The following is a 21768-nucleotide window of genomic DNA, read 5'->3' on the forward strand; positions in this document are numbered from 1 at the left end:
ATGCAGAAGAGTCATTGACTTCAGTGAAAATTCAGTGGAGTAGGACTTGAACAGGAAGCTCTGAATGACTCTGAAAATTACAGTTCTGCAGGTGCACGTGTCAGATCCTCATGTGATGTAGGTTGGAATTTAGCTGATGCAGTGCCACTTTACACTGGCCAAGATTAATACTCTTAAATTTTTATGTCTTTCCTACAAGGAAAGAAAAAGTTGTTCATAGAAGCTCAACATTTGACAAATTCCCAGAATTAACATAAGGAAACATGAATAACTGGGATACTAAATGGAATCAAGCTTGTTTTATATAAGCTTTAGGCAAGACCTTACCGAGTCCAAAGTTTACTAAATTCTGAGTAAGGCCTGGTTATTTCTGAGGCAGAATGAGCACAGTTGGAGATAACAATTCAGAAATCCCTGTGTGCCTGTCTGTTCTACCCTCTGCCTCTAGAACTTCTGAAAATAAGATTACAGAGCTACAACATCACTGTTTTATCCTGATGAACATGGGAAATTACCTGGATAAGGAATAGCACTGTCATGTGCTCTACTTAATAAAAGACAACTTCTGTTTAATTTTCTGCATTAATTCAATTTCTTTTGGGTACCAGTGAGGAAAAGGAGCTGTAATTTTGCTGTTGGCTGCTAATTGGCCTTTTCTTGTCATACCCCTGTGCAGAAGATAATTAATCCTCATACCACAGAAAGTCCCTCATTGACTGGCAATCACAGGCTGGTCAGAGCTGATAGGACACTCAGAATACACCTTCTGACCTCTGTGGGAGAAGTCAGTAAGTGCTGGAGATAAGAGGCTGGAATCCTAAGAAAAGCTCAATGAAAACCAAAGATTTGTGGCATTTTAGACAGCAGAACCAGTTTAAGGTATTGCCTTCTTTCTCCATTATTCCTCTGCTGCTCATTCCTACCCTTGCTGTCTCAGTTCTGTTAAAAGCACATTTTCCCCCCAAATCAGATTGGTTTTGTAATGTGTCTCACAGTGTTTTCTAACAAATTGTCACTTAGAGGGTGTCTGGTCTGGGGACAGCAGTGACAAGAGCTTAGTAGCATTGAATAAGTGTGTGTGGAAGCAGGTACCCTCAGATGCACAAACTTGATGGGACTTTGATCAGGTTTCCTGGTGGCAGCTTTCTGGGTTTATGTACAATTGCCATAAAGCCCTGGGAGAGAAGGGAAGCCCTCCTCAGGGTGGATCTGAGCAGCAAAGACAGAGACCTTTGCATTTCCCTTTGTTGAAATTCATGAGATTCCTATTGACCCATTTCTGCAGGCAGTCAAGGTCCCTCTGAATAGTGGCACAGCCATCTGGTGCATCAGCCACTCCTCCCAGTTTTGTCTCATCTGTGACCTTGCTGTGGGTGAACCCTTGTCCCACCATGCAGGTTTAATGAAGAGGATAAATTGCATTGGCCCCAGTGCTGACCCCTGCATGCAGCACTGCTCAATGGTGCATTCTGCAGCAGCATGCAAGGGTGCACCAGAGGCAGCATGTGCTGTGTTGGCAGTAATTTCTCCTCCTGTTGGCATTTCCTGAGCAGGACAAGGCTCCAAAATTGGATAATTGGCCAAAAGAGGCAAGGGGGACACAATGGTGGTGTTTGCCCACAGAGCCAAAGTGTTCCACAGTAGTTGCATCTATCAGAACACTTTGGAGGATTGGTCAGTGTGAATCCTGCCCTGTTCTCTGTTATAATTTAAAATTAGAAAGTTTAATTAACCAGACACAGTGCAACACAGAATTGACTTGATCTGCTTTTCCTAGAGTTGATTTGTTATCATATTGCTGAGGCTGGATATTGTTTAATTATGAGCCACCAGTATTTGGTCTGCTTTTATATTTATCCAGGGATTTCCATGAAGACAAAATGATTCAAGGTGGGTGTCCAGGTAGCATCCCTGAAGTCTCTTCAAGACCCTACTGAGCAGTATTTGTGTCCACATTTACCCAGTGGAGTTGGAGTGCATAACTTTGGGAAGAACAACTTTTTAAAGGCATCTTTACCTTTCCTCTGCAGATATTAATGAATGTAGCATCAACAATGGTGGCTGCCAGCAGCTGTGTGTGAACACACTGGGAGATTATGAATGCCTGTGTCAGTCTAACTACAAGCTACACTGGAATAAAAAGGACTGTGTTGGTAAGGTGTCTAATAAATACATTTCTGCTCCTGATGTGTCTGGTGGGCCGTGTGGTTACAGTCAAATTTGATGGTCTGTCCAGTTAAGTGGTATGAGTCATTGTTCCTGGTATTCTGCTTTAATTTTTAGCAAGGCATGATGGTAGTGATGTTGAAACTCATAAAAACAAACAGCAAACCAACCCCAAAAACAGGAGATACTTTGAGGGATTTTGATGCTTTCTTTCCTGTGCTTTTATCTAGCTCATTCTTCTATTTCCTTTTGTTCCTCTGCATGAGAAGGCTTGCTCATGATAAAGGAAGTTACATTTGTGGTGTGGTCTTCCAGTGATTTTATTTGGCTTGAATTTTCTGTCTAAACAGCATATTAATTGCATGGGTGCTCTCAGGTCCTGGCTACAAAAGCAGCTGCAGGCTGATTTATTGGTAGGGTGAAGGTGGATGTTTTAATCCTGTGAGTGTTTGTTTTATCCTATTTAGAGACAAAAGATCCCTTGTCTGATAATGTGTCACCCAAGGTGTTGCTGCACTGCATTAAGAGTGGTGGGAGTGACAGATGCTTTTTGAGCTGCTCTCCAGATGTGCAGGTGTTCTCTGGTAAGTCAGAGCTGACAGAACTGAGCACATGATTCTGTACAGAGTGAAAGGGAGGCTAAACTCCTCCCTGTCAGGAAAGCCCCAAGAAGCAGTCAATAAACAGAGATCTTTCCTCTTTCACTGCAGATAATAGAGGGCTATATCCCTGGCAGTGTCCAGGAAAGCCCCTCTTTCCTTGTCTTTTATAACCATTCTACCCTCAGATTCCCTTCTCACAACAAGTTTCTTTTTGAAGCTGGGGAGGACAGGGTAGAATTCTCTGTGCTCCCTGGGCCATTCCTTAATTGGCCCTGAGAGGCACTGGTGAATGGGGCAAAGGCATTCCAGCCCTGCGTGGGGTCTGGGATTTTGCCCACACAGCCCCTCCATCCCATAGGACTCAGTGCTGCTTATGGCACTGATGCTCTTTTCCTGAATCCTTTGAATGGCTTAGGAAGAGACAAGCTCTAATGTGGAGTATTGTAAGAACAGCACTGCGTGTTGATGCCAGTCAACGAATTTAAAATGTGTTTTATGCTGCAGGAGTCCTCAGTGTGTGCACTGTGCCTGTGTCTTTACTGTCTGTCTGTCTGTTAGGAACACAAGATGCCTACACCCTCACCTGTGGCAGGTCCTCTCTTAAGAAAAAGCAGCAAAGTGCAAATGCTTCCAGCTGGCTGGGTAATCACCACATTTACTGTTACATAGTTTGACTGATTTATTTTCATTGATAACTGTGAAACAAAGGTATTTCTCTTGACTTCCCCCCACCCCCCCTTATAATCTATTGCTTTTTTTCTTCCTCTTCCTCATGATTGTAGTTTATGAGTGCTGCAGAAACTTCCCCTTATGCTGCTTCATCAGCATCATTCAAACTGAGACTTAAAATTAAAGAAAAAGATCAGTAGTGAAATAAACACTTTTACCAGGAGTTATGTCTCCTTTTAGTCATCCACACCTGGACAGTGTTGGCAACACACAACGTGTTTAGGTTGAGCTGTTGGACTGTAAAGTTTAGAGGCATTTACAACCATAGACATAAAAACTACTTTCTGAAATTATTTGAAGTATCTCCTTTGATTTCATCTCACCCTTATTTCACTCAATAGTAGATCTGGTCTTGATCTCCTTTCTCTATCTTTCTTTTTTTTCCCCCCCTAATAAAATGTACTACCCATCATTCTAATGGTTGTGAACCAGCTTCACAGCAGGAGGCTTCTGGCATCTCATTAGGCTTTCTGTGATGATCACTTCATATCAGCATATTTTTTATTGTCATCATTGTGGTGTACATTAGGGCTATCTCAATTTTCTACTCCATTTTAAAAAATAATGTGTTTCATTGTTTCTTCCTGAAGATGCTTCAGCCATCAAGATAAGCGTAACCTTTAAATTAAATGAAGGAAAATGTAGTTTGAAAAAGACTGAGATGTTTCAAGAAGGTCTGGAGCAGATGATACCAGGTATGGATACAAAAATGCATGTAAGCAGGTTACAGCCAAAGCTCAGGGGTTAAGTGCTTTCCAGGTATGAAGTACACCACAAGCAAAGCATAGAGGACTGAAGGCTTTCTGTTCTTCACTTCCTGCTTGGCCATGACCCTTGCAACAGTTATTTCAGATCCCAGGATTTCCTTGTGGCATCCTCAGTCTTGCTAGGAAAGCCCTTATAATTTTTTTTGTTTGTAATACTGCTGATAAATTCTCAGTAAAATCAACCATTCTTTTTGTCAGTTTGATTCCTTCCTTTTCTTCCTCTTTTTATCTTTCTCTTCTTTCCTTTCTCACCTGCTCCTTGCTGTCTGGTGCATCATTGAAAAGTCTCCTGACCTTTATGCTGACTCCATTGTCATAGGGTTATTCCTCTTGTCCCTTGTCTTCCTTTCATACTTCAGCAACCCCAGATGGATGCAGTGGGGTCAGCTTTTCCATCTGTTCCAAAGCAGAAAGAATAGGCTGGGAATTTACAAAGTCAGCAGAAAATGAGGAGGAGTACTTAAAAAAAAAACAGAAAAAAATGGGGAAAGGAGTCATTAAACAATATGATGAATCAGTGTGTCTGACTGTCCTTAGCAGAGTAGCGGTGAGGAACTGCGCTGAATGCTCAGTGACAAGTTATGTACTCCAGAACCAGAGCTTATTCTGGATGTTTCCTTTACCTAAACTTTATTTCCTCATTGAAGCCATGAGAATGGTCATGACTCTGTGTGAGGGTGCACCAGGTGAGAGCCTGGCCAAACTGTTCTTTCACTAGCCCTGATGGTTTGCTCCTCTTTAACTCTTCATGATGACCCACCGGTGAATGTTCAAGAACAGACCTGGCCAAGCTTTTGCTTCCTTTGATTTTGTTCACGCAGAGAGACAAAATTCAGTAATGGAGAGCTTCCACTATGTAAACCTAACATGCAGCTCTGGCAAGAGAGTTCCTGGAGCCCTCAGTAGACTGGCAGCGACCAGAGAGATTTTTATCACTGCGGACTTTGAGCTTGAAACGAGCCGGAAGGAGGTGACAGGTTGGTTGGAAAATAATTCCAGGTGCGCTTTGAAGCTTCTTGCCATTTGCTCCTTAATTTCTGTATTTTTCACTTCTGCCTGTATGCAAAATGATGATAAAAAGTATCTCCTGTTTTGAACATTATTTCACTGCTTCAGAAAGAGTGAGGCATGGGGATAGCTTCAAAGATCAAAGAACTGCCCAGTGTATTTCTCCTTAAGGATTCCACACTTGTTCCCAGAAGTGGCTATCTCAGTGATTTGAGCTGGTTGGTGATTGGAATTGGGTGGGATTTGTGCAGAGTCGCTCAGGGCACCCCTTTCACCCCTGGTGCTTTTCAGACACGTGCGACGTGCGCTGTGCCCGCAAGAAGACGGAGAAGCGGTTCCGGAAAACCATCCGCACCCTGCGCAAGACGGTCAGCAGGGACCAGTTCCGCATCCGCCTCTCGGGCACCGACCACGAGGTGGCCAGGAAGGCTCCCCGGCCCTCAGAGCCACAGCAGGCCTGTGCTGTGGGACAGCTGCACCCGGGGGTCAGATGTGGTGAGTTGGGAGGGAGGTGGGGATGATGGAGCACCTCGTGTGTTCCACTGCTTTGCTCGGTTCTGGAGCTCGGAGGGGTCGGGGTTCACCTGTCCAGGAGAGAGCAGGGCTGGGTGTGCAGAAGTGGAGGTACTGCTGAAATTCTCCCTGTGAATGTATTGAAGTGTTACAGAGTAGAGCAAAGGCTCACTGCACTGCACTACAGCTGATGCACAGCCTGCAATAAGCTCAAAGGCAGAAATCCTGGGATTAACATCAGGCACCAATGGCCTTGACATCACCAATGTTACTTTTAAGACTACGTTTAGTATGCTTTAGTAATTTAGTAATAATTTAGTAATGCTGTGTTCCTGAGCTTGTGCACAGCTCACCTCTCCCTCGTCCCAAGGAAAAGGCTGCTCAGAATTTGATACAGTCACACTCACTTTGCTGATTAAGCTCAGAGTCCCAGGGAATCTTCATGACAGAGTTATAAATTCATGGAGATTTTATGGGCCATCACTGAGAAAAGTCTTAATTATCATAGCACTGGAGGGCACCACCATAATGCAGCCCATGGTAAGTGCTTCCAAAGCACAAAAGTTAAGGAGAGGGGTCAGATGTTACATCCTAACAGAGGCCTAACAACCATGACAGCCAATTCAGGCTGCACGGGCTAGGCAGCATGTAGGTGGATTGTGAATCAGCAAGCCTTTAAAATGCTTGTCACAGTGAATTAGTATGTCTTCCAGCAGCAGCATTTGGCCTAAGAATAGATTTTCCAATCCAGTTTTGCTAACTCTAGAAGAAGTTGGGTTTGTAGAACAGACAAATGGTTTAAAACATCTGTGCAAGCAAGCAGGGAATTACTCAGGAAATCTCGGAAAAAGCTCTAAGAGTTCTTTTTTTTTTCTTCTTGGAACACTGCAATAAATCTGAAAAATTTTGGAAAGTTCACCAAGATGAGTTTACAAGGGTATTTTCAAGCTATTTTGTTGGATGCTAGAGGAAGGCTTCGGAAAAAATCCATCATTCCAATTGTACAGAGCACAGTATGACTCTGAAGATATTTGTGATTTCATCTGGAAAAAACAGTGATGAGCAAGCTGAAAATGTTGCAGGTGGAGAAGGCAATGTAAATTACAATTAGAAATTGGAACAGAAAAGAAACACAATTTTTTTTGGATAGCTGCAGAATCAGTTTAATGTCACAGCACAAATGAGAAGCATACGTGGCATTTCTGTGCTAGTTCAGAGAGAAAAGGGAATTTTGGGCAATGCCTGTCCAGAAAGCTCTTTGGTGTGGGGTGAGCACGATCAGCCTGCCCATGGTTAAAGCAGAGCCACTGAGCATATGAAGACAAAGGTTTTGAAGAACAATTGGTACAAGTCAGGCCTCATCTGTTGCTGAATTGGTGCCTCAGTTTGTTCTGGACACTCAAACAGGTGCTGCTGTGAGCCCTGGAATGACCCTGTGTGTCTCATGCCTTCAGGTTTGATTTGCTCATGCCTAACAAGGTGCAATGACTCAATGAACCTTCCTTTCTTCAGCTGAGTCAGTCAGACCAAATCCTTGTGGAGATTCCCTGGGAACAAACAGGAGGTGAAACTCACACTGCAGCCTTTCCCTTACACTGATGTTAAGGGCTCTCTCCTTGCACTTGTTCCCCTACTTCTTTTCATTAAATGTACAGAAAATTAGCATCTTTGACACCTCCCTACACCACTTGTCAGGCTGCTGGGAGCTGGGCAGCCAGCTCCCAGTTGCTGAGAGGACATAAAAGTACAGCATTGTTAGGAACGCCTCATTTCCCTGGAAAAGCTGATTGTCCCAGGGTGAATGGCTAAGGTGGGACTGGGGGCTGCTGCTGCTGCTTGGGCTGCCAGGCAGAAGGAGCTAAGAAACAGGCTGGGGAGAGGAGAATAGAGTGGGAATGGTGTGAAGAAAGGCAAGAAGCTAGTTCAGGCCTCTGTGTGGGAGAGGGACTTTTGGTTTTTGTTCCTTTGTTTTGATCTGATTGTTTTGCAGAGCTGCTTCTGGACAGGATTGAGGTCTGCTTACCTAGACATGCTGGTGGTTCTGGGGAGAAAGTGGCTGCACAGCAGGAGATACTGGCCAGGAGATGGATTCAGGGCAGGTGGTGGATGTGGCCTCTGGACAGCAAAGGACTTTTGCTTGGTCTGGCCAGAGGAGTAGGAAGCAGTGAGGGAACAAAGCAAGTCAAAGGGACTTACAAGTCTTTGATGCAGTTACTGAGTAAAATGCAGATTTTAGTTCATGGTTTTCAAATACTTGGAGTATTTGTTCCTCTTGTAGTTTTGGTCCTCTTGCAGAATTCCCCTGGCACAGCACTGTCTGAAACATTACTTATATTTGAGCAGTGTCAGAGGAAGAGTCAAATTCCTGCTCTGACAATTTTTGTGCTGGGTAACTGGCCTGCAATTGCAGCAGCAAGATAAATTTCTTTGGTTTCACGTTTCTGCTAAGGTAGTTCTATCCCTGATTTTCCTGTCTTAACTCCTATGGTCTTGAGTGGGGCACAGTGCAGAAGAAAAGCATTAGAAAGACACCAGGATCAAATTGCATGTGGTTTCCAGGGTATTTTATCATGGTTAATATGTTAGATGCTTGCACTGTTCTTTTAACAGCTACTGGTGGTGAAAGGGAATTCACTGCTGATTGCAAGGGATAGTGTGGTTTATTTCAACTTTGCTGTTCATTGTACAGTTCTATTTGGGATTTTCTGGTGCTTTAGAGGCCCAAATGTTGCATTTTTCTACCTTGTTATGTGTGAGTTCTGTATCTATGATGAGCCCATTCAGCACTGGCTCGTGTTGGTTAATCCCATGACGTCCTGAATGTGGCTTCCAAGGAGCAACGAGTGATAGGTCTATAACCATGGATATCCCATGAAATACGTGTAGCAAAATGGAACTTTCATCAGCCTTCCCAGAGAACTGGATTCTCCTAGCAGAAGTGTGATTTTTCTGCCTTGAAGCAGATCTTAAGGTAACAAAGATCCATTTTGGAGTGTCAGTGCATCAAGTCTGTGTGTGACCCCTCTGAGCGTGCTGGAAATGCTGCATGTTGCCTTGAGAGGAGATTTGTCCTGGGGAGAATGCACTCTCACTCACCAGCCTGGCTACAAGTGCTCCTTCTCCAGTATGAGCTTGATTTCAGAGAGGTTTAACAGCCAAAGACCAACTGTTTAAATACTACCAGTTCCTTTTCAGAAAGTGATTTACCAGAAACTTCTGTATTGAAAGAAAAATGAGTTTGAACAATCAGCAATTTTTCTGCTCTTCCATTGCTTAAAACTCTGTCATACCTTGATCACATCCCATGGTGTCAAAAGCACACCTTGCCTGTTCTATTTTTTTTTTGTTTGTTTGTTTTGTGGGTTTTTTTGTTTTTGTTTTTGTTTTGGCAACACCAATACTGTCACAGGTGGAAGGAGGCACTGAGAATTACCATTTCCTGAAATGGATGCAAAAAAGGATATGACAGCATATCTTTGCTCCACAGTAGTTGCAAGTGGGTTTCCCCAAAGGGCTGTCACCTCAGAGATGAGCAGCAGGGATGAGCAGCACTGGCACAGGATGGAAATGATGAGCAGCTTCATCATTCAGTGTGGGAGGTGTCAGTGCGTTTTGTTGCTCAGCATTCAGCAGCTTTGTCCCCTCAGCTGAGAAGGATGCAAATAAGATAATTGCATTTCATCCAAAATGATGAACCACGTCTCAAAGGTTTGTGTGTGGTTTGATATTGGCATTATAAAAGTATCAGAGAGACAGCTAAAAGGAAAAGCAAAGTGCTGCCTGCCTTTGCAGTCGTTATAATTAATAGTTGTGTTGCACAACTGTTGGTTTTTTTGGGTTATTTTTTACAATTTTGTGAAAATCCAAGAAGAAGGAATGAATTTATCAAATGGGGGAAAAGGGTGCTGTTTTTCCTGCTAACCTGCTTGCCCTGAAAATCATAGACTCAAGACATAAATCCTTCGAATGCGAAACCATCTCATGTGACCTAAATGTGTGACCTGCTCAAACACAATAACTTAAAGGATGCCGCTTCAGAATCGATTTGCATCACTTGTTGGTGATTTTCCTTATAAAGTCAAGGCATCATTCTTAAGAAAATGGTGAATTGGTGGATCATGACCTCCTTTATGAGGTTCACCTTCTCAGCCCCTGAGATACTACGGGCGTTTGTCTATAGGAGCAAATGCTCAAAGGCTAATGTGCTGAAAAGAGGGGAAGAGCCTTTAAATGTCTTTGTAACTGTTAATCCTGGTTCCCTGTGGGCCCCTCTCTTCCCCCCCACCCCCCTTTTCTTCTTGTTTTTGCATCAGAAAGCTTTCATTTTTTTTCCCCCTTTAAAACAGCTGCATGAGACTCAGGACCAGGTTTTTAATGGGCATTGAAGATAAACAAAGACAGTGGCTGCAGAAATGAAGTCTACTAGAGGCAATTGGTTCTTTTGTTCATTTGGAGAAAAAACAATCAAGTTTCTGGAAAAAAAGAGCAAAGCCAGCCAGTGGAATTGTGATTTAATGTCATTATTTGCAAATCTTCAGATCTGGTTTTGACTGGGTATTTCCCACATGGCAAGTGGGAACATGCAGTTTCTAATTTTGAGAAGAGAAGCTCACAAACTTCTGTACTTGTTTTCTTTAAGCAAATATCTGGAGAAGTTTAACTTTGTAGAGGTGTTTCTTGTGGATTTTTGTTTTTTGTTAATTTTGTTTGGCTTCTTTTTAAGAGAAGCTTCATCCTAATTTTATGCACAGTCCTATAGAGTTTGGATGGTTTCTGTGTTGAAATAACACCCCTATTATTAATGTTACTATAATTGAATCTAACACTAAGTCTTATTTGTTATGCTAAATTGGGCCCCTGTGACTGCTGTGAGCTTCTAAACAGCCTTTCCTCACTCCCCCAGCTCTGTGCTCCAGTGGGGCTGGATGAGGGAAACATTTCTAGGTGGAAGATGAGGAGGAACTGGGAGCAGTTTACAGGGAATGTGTTTATGAATTGAACTGTCTGGACACTTGTACCACTGTGAAAAGCTTGATTTGATGTAGTCATGTGAAGAAACAGAAATATTCTGGAGTTTGAGGCATTAAAACTTGGACATAGCATGGAGAAATTCTAATATTTGCCTTGAATATTGAGTAGTTGTTAAATTGTAAATAGCAAAATCCGTATGTGGGTGTACTGACCTCTTTTCTCAAATGCACAGAGGATCAATCAAAGCCTGAAGTGTTTGGTGTGTCTCAGAAGTCAGAACTTTTTTCAGCTGGCTTTGAACAACCACTTACAGTGGTGCAGTGGTGGTAGCTAGACAGCCTTTTTTCTTACTGTTGTTGCCACCTCTTAGGAAAAGCAGAAGGAAATACTTGACTCAAATGGTTCAGATTTAATGGAAAAGTTCTCCTTTGGCCCAGATGGAGGATCTCAGTGATGTCTGAGGAGGTTTTTTTAAGTTTACTTCCACAATGCAAATTTTCAAAAATTAGGCACTTTGCTAAATAACCCAAGAAGATTTAGATTAACTCAGTTGTATTCCACAGGGAGCTCCACAATTTTCACAACATGTGGTTTCAAGACAAGTAAGATGCAGATGGCAAAGTTGTCGAGAGAGATCTGATGGGATAAGTTCTCAAATGCAGCATTTACACATAAGTTGTGGGTTTGATTCCTGCCTGGGGCAGGATTCCTGTGGGCTCTGATGGATGTCCTACTGTTCTGCTGGACTCTGAGCAAGTTTAGGAAACCTGAAGTACAGTTTTAAGCCTGAATTTGTAGGGTCAGTGTTTCTGTTCAAAACACAGAGCAGAGACAGCCCTGCTCCCAAATGAAAAAAAAAAACCAAACAAAAACCAACCTAAAAAAGCCCAAACCACCCCAAACTTGGCATGTGATAAAATGAATGGAAAAGACAAGCTAAGGAGAGAGAGCAGAGAGCAGCTGTCTTCTAGCCAGGCCACTCAGAGCATTGATTTGCCATAGAGCTATGGAATTGTATGAGGGAAGGAGATTTGCTCAGGTCTTTCCATTTCTTCCAAGTTTCTGAAGTCAGTAGGCACTTCTCAGGATCACCTTTCCTAACCCTGAATTGTCTTTCCTTGTGGTGGAATTGTAAATAGTGCTCTTTCCTTACCTTATTAGGAGTGCCGCAATGAAAGCCTGAATTCATTCATGTTTGTGGAAGTGCACAAATTGTACAGAGATGAGTGTTCTCTAGGAATGTTTATAAAATGGAGAAAAGCTTGAAAAGTGTGGGAGCAAATGAATGTGTGTCCTTATGAGGGCAGAAGTGATATGTGGTGGAAAAAGTTAGAACCAGGAGCTCAGACTTGCTCACAAGCTCTCATTGATAAGCCACAGAGCACTGCTTAACCTGCTGCATTTTATTTTTAAGCCAAGGAGGAGCACTCAGCGATTCCTCCCGGTGTATCAGCCACAAACAAAACTCTTCATCATTGATCATGACCGGTAGTTAATGCCCTGCTTGTTGTTATTCATGCATCCTGAAATGAAGCCAAGGCCAATTTAACTTCCTAACAAAACAGCTATTCACTGAGTGATTTATTGGAGCTGTAAACTAAAACTAACAGTTTATTATCGTAACAGGTCTTAAAAGGACAGAATTTTTCAGCACAGCTGAACAACTGCAACAGTGTTTTGTGCCTTTCCAGAGCAGGGTAATTATTAAATACTGGCACTGAAGCCAGTTCTTTTGTAGAGAGTTTGAAAATCAGAACTTCTCAAAGATACTCACGAATATTGCTGGGCTTGCTGGATAATACTGAGGTGTGTGATGAAGGAAAATCAGATTGGGTTAGTGCTGTCTGTGCACCATACAGAACACAGCAGCTCAGTGCACAGATAATTATTACTCAAGATTATCAGAGGAATGACAAGAGTATTTCTGCTTTAAAAGTCTTTGAGGCATAATGTTTGGTTTACTGAATTTGCACAATTACTTGTTACACTTGAGGTTTTCACACAATTAATAATACTAATGGGTCACGAGATATGAATGTTCAATAATAAGATTGAACAGAAATCTGGAAGTATGTTTTTGGCATCTTAGGTTCAATACTAAATTATTTCATTTGGAAGGAGTTCAAGAGCTCTCTAGCTAGAATGAGGAGATAATCACTACATCATTGCACTGTCCAGAGGAGCAGAGAGCCCTGGACAGGCTGAGTGTCCAGTGTGGCCTTGCAACAAGGTGTGAAATCCATCCCAGCTCCCAGAAGAGCTTCCTAGCCCTGAAGGCTGTCACAGTGCACACTGGAGGTGTGAAGCTCCAGCTGTTGCCAGCATCCATTTCTGGAGCCCTGCTCCAGCTGCCCCAGTAAAGCAGAGCAGTTTCCCCGTGGGGCTGTGGGTCCTGTGCAGGCTCTCTAACACTCCTCCATCTCTAATGTGTGCTCTCCCTCTCGTAGATCAGTGCCCCCCTGGTGAATATTCTCCCGATGGCTTCAAGCCCTGTCTGCCATGTCCCCTGGGGACATACCAGCCCGAGGCTGGCAGGGTGTCCTGCTTTCCCTGCGGAGGAGCTCTCACCACGAGGCACAGCGGGGCAGCCTTGTTCCAGGACTGTGAGACCAAAGGTGAGCCAGGGTTTGTCTGAACCGCATTGATCCAAGGCAGAAGGAAATGCTGCTGCTCGGGTGGGGCATCCAGAGAAAGTTCTTTCTCCTTCTGAGGGTCAGTCCTTGCAGGACTCTCACAGCAGGCTGGCCTGGCCTGGCTTGAGGTAATTCAGTAAAGCCTCAATTCTTTCTAAAACTGGTTACCAAAACCATGGGTAAAAGAAAATTGCTTATATAAATCACTAGAGGACAAAGTCTTTTACAGAAAATCTGCTGCAGAGCAGAAATAAGGGGTAGAAATAAGGTCCTGATGCAAACATTTGGTAGTGGTTTGGATTAAGAGATATCTCATTTCAGTTATGTTTACTGAGAATTACAACATATTTTAAGAATTTAGCAGTATCATTGAAAAATTAATATTACTGGTAGTAGTGTGATATCTAATAGTTTCCTTCAGTGTGGAATCACTGAACCCACAAAGACTGCTTTTTCATACTTAATTTTGTGAAATTGAAGTACTAAAAAATGATGTTAAAACTCTGGATCAAGATAAGAGGAGCTGATTTCAGTTTTATTTAACATAAACAAAAACAAGTCTATAAATGAGGTTCAGTTTTCAAATTGGAGTGGAGATTAAAGGAATTCTTTCTATTAACTGGAATGAAGAGCTCAGGAATTTGCATGTGGAAGAGGCCACATGAGACGTGGAATCACAGATGCAAGAACTATTTGGAGCTTATCTGAAGCATTTGGATTGGGGCAGCATGTAGGGAAGGACTCCTGGCTGAGCAGGCTTCCAAAAGTCAGCAAGAATTATTTGGGAGTAAGCAGAGCTTAAAATGAATAGGGAAAAAAAAGAGACTGTGCAGCATAGAAAACTACATCTGCTAGTATATCTTTGCAACTTGCACAAAATAACCTGATAAACTGAAGTTGTTTTGTTTCCCTCATTGTTTATTACTGTGGTTTTATTGCTGCTTTCACACAAAACCATTCTACAGTGTTCATTTGGGAAATTTGAACCTGCACAGAATGATCTGATGAACGAAAATTTGCTTAATTACTTCTTTTTTGTTACCTCCACAGTTTGCTAATAGGGCATTTCAGTTTCTGAGATGACACTAGGTCTTACACAAATGTATAAAAGCATATTCTAGTATGCTGCTTCCACTTTAAAACCATGATTATTTAATTACTGTCCAGTTCAGTGTTCTCCTGGCCATTTTTACAACACCTCAACTCACCGATGTATTCGCTGTGCAATTGGGACATACCAGCCTGAGTTTGGACAAAATTACTGCATTGCCTGCCCTGGAAACACCACTACTGATTTTGATGGGTCAACAAACATAACACAGTGCAAAAGTAAGTACAGCAAGATGGTTTTGATGCTCTCTTACAAATAAAAAGACCGAGCCATTAATGTTTGGGGTGGCCCTAAGGGCAAAACTCAGCTTTGCTCCAGGGAGCTGGAGAGAAGGCAGAGCTTGCTCCTCTTTTGCTGCCTGCACCTCTCCCCACATGGCTCACTGAGGTCTGTGAGACACCATTTCTGCAGACTGGTTCCATCAGCCTTGTCAAGGTAAGGGATGACTGTGTTTTGCCAGTTGGTGCTGGGTTGCTTGGGGTCTTCCTATTGAATCTTTTCTCTCTTGATACAGCAGAGTTTGTGTCCTCAGCACCCTGATTTGTTCCCTCCTATTAAGAGGAATGGAAGCTGGCTCACAGAACTTAATAGCTCTAGTAACCATTTCTTGCTAATAACAACCTTTGAAAGAGTCCATTACCAAGGGAGCCACTGCTCTGGATTTATGGTAGCTGAGGGGAAATTAAAGAGGGAGAATGGAGGGCAGAGAGGTGACTGCTCAGAACCGGCTCTGAAGTGCCTACACACACACACAGACACATGAGAACACATGCACTCAGGGATGTGAGAGGCTGGCAAGGAGAGCTGTACCTGCAGCAGATGCAAAAAGGGAAATGTGTGTCTGCCCCCTGTGCAGCTGATGTGACTGCAGGAGGGCTGCAGGGTGGCCTCTCTTTGCCTTGTCCTGCATTGTGTGTTCCTTTTCCAGACAGGCAGTGTGGAGGGGAGCTGGGAGATTACACTGGGTACATTGAATCGCCCAACTATCCTGGGGACTACCCTGCAAACACTGAGTGCACTTGGAGCATCAACCCTCCGCCCAAGCGCCGCATCCTGATCGTGGTCCCAGAAATATTCCTGCCCATCGAAGACGAGTGTGGAGACTACCTGGTGATGAGAAAAAGCTGTGAGTCTGGAACACCCATCAGGGCACAGCTCAGGGGGAAACACAGGGTGAAACGCAGGCATTGCTGTTTGCAGAAACTCAATGTAGTCTGCCTGGCAATTATTTAAGAGCAGAAATTTCTTTAATGGCAAATGAAGAAGTCCTATTTGGCAATGCTGTCCCATAGTTTTCAGTGAAATTCAGAGGGCACAAGGCCATGATGTGTCAGTGAACTGAGAGAAATATTGTTAAGGAGGGGTAGGTGGTTCAAGCTAACCAGTCATGCATTATGCTAAGCAGTTCTAGCCTGGGTTAGGAGAGAGGAAATGCTTGCTAATCCTTACAGGTGCCTGATGTGTGGATAAACAACCTCAGTTTCTAGTGTAGGCATGTCCTTCCAACAGTAGACTGTTATTTTAGGAAAAAGGAAACTATTCCCTCACCAAGAAGTCCCTCATTGATGGCCTGCCATCCACTGATGGCCTGCCACATTTTGAGGAGTTTTCTTAACACCAGCAAGCATTTTTCTGGTGCTAAGAGAGAAAACAGCTTTAGTAGGAAGCATTGTCCCACAACTGCCTGTTGTGCTTTTGCTTTGAAAGCTTCTTCCAACTCGGTGACCACGTACGAGACCTGCCAGACCTACGAGCGCCCCATAGCCTTCACCTCCAGGTCCAAGAAACTCTGGATCCAGTTCAAGTCCAATGAAGGGAACAGTGCCAAAGGATTCCAAGTCCCTTATGTAACCTATGATGGTGAGTGGGAGTGAGCAGCTGGGCTGATGTGGGCTGATGCAGCTGCAGCAGTGCAGAGTTCTCCTCCCTAAGCAGCAGGGCAGCTCAGAGGTGTCCCTAGGAGCTGCTTCCAGGAGCTGGTCCATTTAAACCTAATCTAAGGAATTCTGCAGTGCACTGCAGTCTTTTAAGTGCCACCATGTCTTCCAAACAAAAATCTGGAGTTCTGGGCTCTGGCCTGCAAATTACAGAGCTCAGAGACAGAATCTAAGTTTTATGCACTTCTGTGCCTTTCCATCTTCTTTGGGTGGCCCCAGCTAGGAATTAGGTAAAGCCCAAGTACCTGTGTTTTATGGTGTTCCTGCTACCATTTGTGGCCTAGAATCAGGTAGCAAAATACCCATATTGAAAAGAGACTTGAGGGGAAAGATTTTCACCTCACCCTTGTCAGAATCATGAGGTGTGAAACTGGAGCTGAGGATTTGCACTTCAGCATAAGTGAAGTGATATTGTATGTTCTGCTCACACTGGGTTAATTGTGAGGGAGCCATCCTGCTGTGGTCTGCAGAGTTTCACTAGTGGTGGAAAAGTAATTTTTCAGGGGACACATCTCCTGTTGAAGAATTTCAGGTTATGATTGACCAGAGGAGTTGCTTTTAAGACAGCATCCTCTTACATAATCTTTTTATTCCTTCTTCCTGTAGAAAGAAGTCAATAGCAGGCTGTGGGTGTGTACAGATGGGTCTCTGCAGTTCAGTTGGTTTAAGGCAGGTCACTTGGTTACCACATGCACTCCATTCTTGGGTGCTTTATGATGTCCTTTGCTTTTGACAGATTGATGCTGAGCAGCTCAGCAGAGTACACTGTTCTCATAATAAAAAGTGTTAAGAATATTTTCTTACTGCTAACATAAGAGCCAAGTACTACTGGCTCTTCTGAGGCAGAGCTTCCATGTGTAACCACAGGAGATATTGAATATGTCAGTGAAGTGAAGCTGCAAATTACTCTCTTGTGCATTCCCCACAGAAGATTACCAAGAGCTAATAGAGGACATTGTTCGGGATGGCAGACTTTATGCATCCGAAAATCATCAAGAAATACTTAAGGTACATTCCTTCCACTGAACATGTTGGTTTTGATTGGAAATCATATTATTTGGTGCAAGTGAGTTTGCTTCCTGCTCTGCATCAGGTCTGTTCCTTGGTGCACCAGGCATGAGCTGCTCCAGGGAAATGGGGTGGTCGTGGTCGTGCAGAGCAGTGGGTAGGGGACCCTTTGCTCAGGGGGACTGAAGGTGGATCAGAGCTACCAGGGGAACTGATTTCTTGGGAAAGCACTGCGTGCTGCTTCTTGTAGCCTGTAGGTTAGCAAAGCTTTTCCTCCCTGGGCAAAAGAAACCTCTTTGTGGATTTCTCCAACCTTGGTTAGGGGACTTCCATAGGCAAGTTGAGTGCATGCCTTTGTTTTGCTGGATATCAGCTCAAGTGTGTGTTCATTTTGTGGTTTGTTTGCTGTTCTTGGATGTATGAGGAGGGAAGAAATTCTGGAGCTGCTAATTTGGAACACCAGTGACGTTCCAGAACAAGTCAGCCTTGCTCTGCTATGCTTCCAAGCCCTTGAAACACTTGAAAAGTAAAATCCCCCATAATCTTTTTAGAGTTAGACAGGCATTAAACTTTGGTAATACTGACCATAACTCCTCAGTGGAGCTACAATGAAATCTGCTTCCCTTTTCCCAGGACAAGAAACTGATAAAAGCACTGTTTGACGTGTTGGCACACCCTCAGAACTACTTCAAGTACACAGCCCAGGAGTCCAGAGAGATGTTCCCAAGATCCTTCATTCGGCTGCTGCGCTCCAAAGTCTCCAGATTTTTGAGACCTTACAAATAGTTGGCACTGAACTTAAAAGCTGAACCAGCCCTGGGCATGCACAGAGGGGCTGTGGTAGGTGGGGCTGCTCTCTGTGTTTTACACATTGGCAGAGACTCTCCAGGGAAGCTCGCCAGCTCCCTTCTTGGCAGAGTTTAGCTTTCTCAGCTAATATAAATATTTTGGTGAACAGAATTTTGATTCCTTTCCAGATAATACCTTTTGGGTACCAAAGGATACCTCACGGGTCCCTGAATTGGAGACTGCCCATGGTTTCTGTAACTGAAGGGCGCCAAGCAGAAGTCTGTAGAGCCCTGCCCCGTTGCTTCATCAGCACCTCTAAAAGCTAATGAGGACAGACAGGCTAAGCAGTGTGGTTTGGGATGCACCTGGGCTGCCATTAATGCATGTTACCTCAACAAAGCTGGGTTCAGGCTCGGTCTCGCTGAAAGTGAGAACAGGATTGATGACTCTCTTAACATTTGCTACACAGGAAATTCAGAGCTGAGGTTGACACAGTGTAAATTCAAACCAGTGAGGCCAAAAACTGCACAAGGTGCAGTTTTTCTCTGAACTACATGTGGCATGAAGCAAAGGGTTGAATATCAAATTGAATGTTCAGCAGGGTCTGGCTCACACAGTGTCCATGTTAGTGACCTATTGGCTTACGTGGAGTGATACCAGAATAAACTGTGGGCACCACAGCAGTGGAAAACAGGCCCTGACCCTCTGGACATTTCCATTTTGGGCTGTCTGCAGCTGTTAGAGCAGATCAGATTATTTCCTAAATCCCAGTGTTGTCCCCATGCATAGGCCTGGGACAGCAAAAGGCATTTTCCAAGTTGTGTAAAATTCTGCCCTCTGAGCACCTGCAGGTGAACACAGAAACCCCATTTTAAATGCAGGCTTTGCATAGATGATGCTCTTGGTACAACACTGTTTAAAGCTGAATAAGGTTCTTGTATGAACCTCAGTTGTCATGTTCTCCACCTTTTCTGAGCACCTTGTGGAGCAGAGAAGAGCTGCTTTCCCTGTCTGACTGGAGAGAAGGAGGGACAATGATTCAGCCAGACTGAGGCCACAAAAGTTGTCTATGGCAAATTGTTCCTTGGGATTCCCAGGCTCTGTGTCCTTCTCCTCAGGCTGTGTTTCCCATTGGAGACAGAGCTATTCTGAGAGGGCCTGTAAGGAAATCTGTGCTGATCAAAATGTTGTCTCAGTGCTATTCTGTCCACACCCACATCTCCTCTGGCCATCCAATCCATTCTCTGAGTAATGTACCTCGAGGACCTTCTGCCTTGAAGGGAGACAGCCACAGTCCCATCCCTTTGGAAATGGACTTGTGACCTCTGTCCTTTGGCCACTGGCCATGCCAAGGGGTGCAGTGGGCACCAAACTCCCTCTCTGTGCCATCTTAGGAGCAGTACTTACATTTCCCAGGGTAGCCAGGGCCGGTGCTCCCTTTCCCAGGGTGTGGAGTCAGACCTGCTGGGTTTCACTGCATTGGCACGTGGTGTTTAACTGCTGTGTGTGAAAAATACCACACCCACAGTGTGACAGCAGAAACCCTCACCAGGAGCTGTCTCTGAATCTCTGAATCTGAAATGGGGGCTCCTGCCTCAGCCTTGCTGAGCTGCGTGTGGGACAAGGACACATCTTGGCCATGGTGTGACAGGGAGGGACAATGGCTTTGGCCACAGCTGGGGAGCAGAGCCCCTCAGGATGGGGCTGTGGGGTGCTGTGCCCCTCCTCCTGCTGGGGAGGAGTTGCTCAGCCTGGCCAGAGGTGGGAAATGGCTTGTGCTGCTGCCAGGAGGGAGCTGTGTCTCCCTGCTGCCCTGGGCATGGCTGTGGCAGGGCACAGGGCTGCTGCAGGAGCCACAGGGAGAGCTGGCAGAGCAGAGGGGAGGGAACACAGCTCCTCCTCTGTGTGCTCCTGGCAGCTGTGCTTCATCCCAAACAGGGTCCTGCTGCTGCCTCTGTGGGAGAGAGGACAGGGACACCTGGCAGAAGGCACGAAGCAGTGTGACTGAGGAGGGGGTGGCTGAGGAATGCCAGAACAGGAGGAAGGGGTGGTGAGAGGCTTTGCTGCATCCCTGCTGGAGTGTGCTGCTGTGCAGAGAGCACAGGAGGGCATTTCCAGCTGGCTTCCCTTTGGCTGCACAGCCCCTAGCCCACACTGTTGGAGGCTCCCCATGCCAGAAGCAGAGTGCAGGGAGCCCCAGGGAGCCACCAGCCACCCCTGTGAGGCAGTGGAGCACTCTGGAGTGGCCAGGGTGCTGCAGTCCTGCTCTGTGCTGGGCACTGTGGGCACAGGCCATGGGGTGCCAGCTCCTGGCCAAGCCCAGAGGAGGGGCTTTGCTGTGGGCTGCGTGCTGGTGCCAAGGGAAACAGGGCAGCTCTTGGAGTGCTCCCTGCCAGGGAGGCTGCAGCTCTGAACAGCTCTGCTCTGCCCTGCTGAGGGACACAAATCAGTGACTGGTTTCGACCAGGGCTTGAGGAAGCCAGAGTTGTGAAACATCCCAATGTTTCTTATGGGTGAAACTGGGCTGTGCTGCTCTGTATGTGAGTTACTGATCCGTGCTCTGGGTTTATCACACTGCATCTCCTCTCCTAGTCCTGCCCAGCACAGCCCTGCACATCTGCTGGGACCCTCAGGGATCTCAGCTTTGCTTCTCCTGGTTCACACAGGCCATTTTCACTGCTGGGAGGAGAGGAGTGTGCACAGTCTGAGGCTGAGGAGAAAACCTGCCCTTTCTCAGAGAAGAATCCTCATTGTTCCACAGCCCTGTTCGTTTCCTGCTTAAATAGCAAATGACTCGGAAGCACTTCTGTTACCCTTGATGTGACATTATGGACCAAAATTTCCCCTTTTACTGTGTTTCCTGTGTGTGCAGTAAAAAGTGAAGAGGGAATTTTTGCTGCCTTGAATGCTGGGAGGAGTGATAACTTGCAGAATGTTGTAAACTTGGCATTGTGTCTTCATAGTGATGGTAGTGGCTCTGTAGAAATGTCAATTTCTACTTTCTATGTGGTTGTAGACTGATGATGTGTTTTGGCAACAAATGACTCAAAAATGTTTAACCTTATAAAACAGAATTGAATTTTTGGAATAATGATTAGTGCTAACTGGATGACTCAATGTCACCTATGTCAGATAAACACAAGGATATTTTGATGATTGTAAATTAATGTAAAATGTTTCAGACTGTTACTCTTGATAAGAGAAATAAACCAGTGAACTTTTAGCTGCATTAAGTGCTTGGGTAATATTTTTAGTTATCTTTCTGTGCTAAATAATAGTTTTGACAAATTTAATGATTGTTTAACAAGTTATTGCAAATCAGATACAGTTTATCCTGGGAACATCTGCTTACCACAGCATTCTGTTTCATGTAATACATTACTAGCCTGCATCTATACAGAAAAAGATACAATTCTTCACATATTTAATGGTGCACATAATTCTGGCAAGTAAAATACCAGAATTATCCTGGTATTAATTCTAAAAAATATTCTAAAAATGTCTCCTATATGATGAGCTGGAGTCAGTCAGTCT

The 21768-nt window shown here is 44.4% G+C and overlaps 1 protein-coding gene across 1 annotated transcript in view; it reads left to right on the forward strand.

Annotated features, from left to right (window-relative positions):
- The window catches only part of SCUBE2 (signal peptide, CUB domain and EGF like domain containing 2), a 38725-nt gene extending 17262 nt beyond the window's left edge, over positions 1–21463 (forward strand). Inside the window, exons 11-22 of the mRNA XM_066551622.1 lie at positions 2031–2153; positions 2634–2750; positions 3327–3410; positions 4088–4192; positions 5086–5241; positions 5564–5767; positions 13204–13371; positions 14557–14718; positions 15429–15626; positions 16208–16360; positions 17366–17445; positions 18079–21463. Coding sequence (XP_066407719.1) covers positions 2031–2153; positions 2634–2750; positions 3327–3410; positions 4088–4192; positions 5086–5241; positions 5564–5767; positions 13204–13371; positions 14557–14718; positions 15429–15626; positions 16208–16360; positions 17366–17445; positions 18079–18231 — 1703 coding nt within the window. The 3' untranslated portion in view covers positions 18232–21463. The remainder of the gene's footprint in view (positions 1–2030; positions 2154–2633; positions 2751–3326; positions 3411–4087; positions 4193–5085; positions 5242–5563; positions 5768–13203; positions 13372–14556; positions 14719–15428; positions 15627–16207; positions 16361–17365; positions 17446–18078) is intronic.
- Positions 21464–21768: the final 305 nt, after the last annotated feature.

This window comes from Molothrus aeneus, chromosome 6 (assembly GCF_037042795.1).
Source record: "Molothrus aeneus isolate 106 chromosome 6, BPBGC_Maene_1.0, whole genome shotgun sequence".
In the NCBI taxonomy this organism is placed as follows: Eukaryota; Metazoa; Chordata; class Aves; order Passeriformes; family Icteridae; genus Molothrus; species Molothrus aeneus.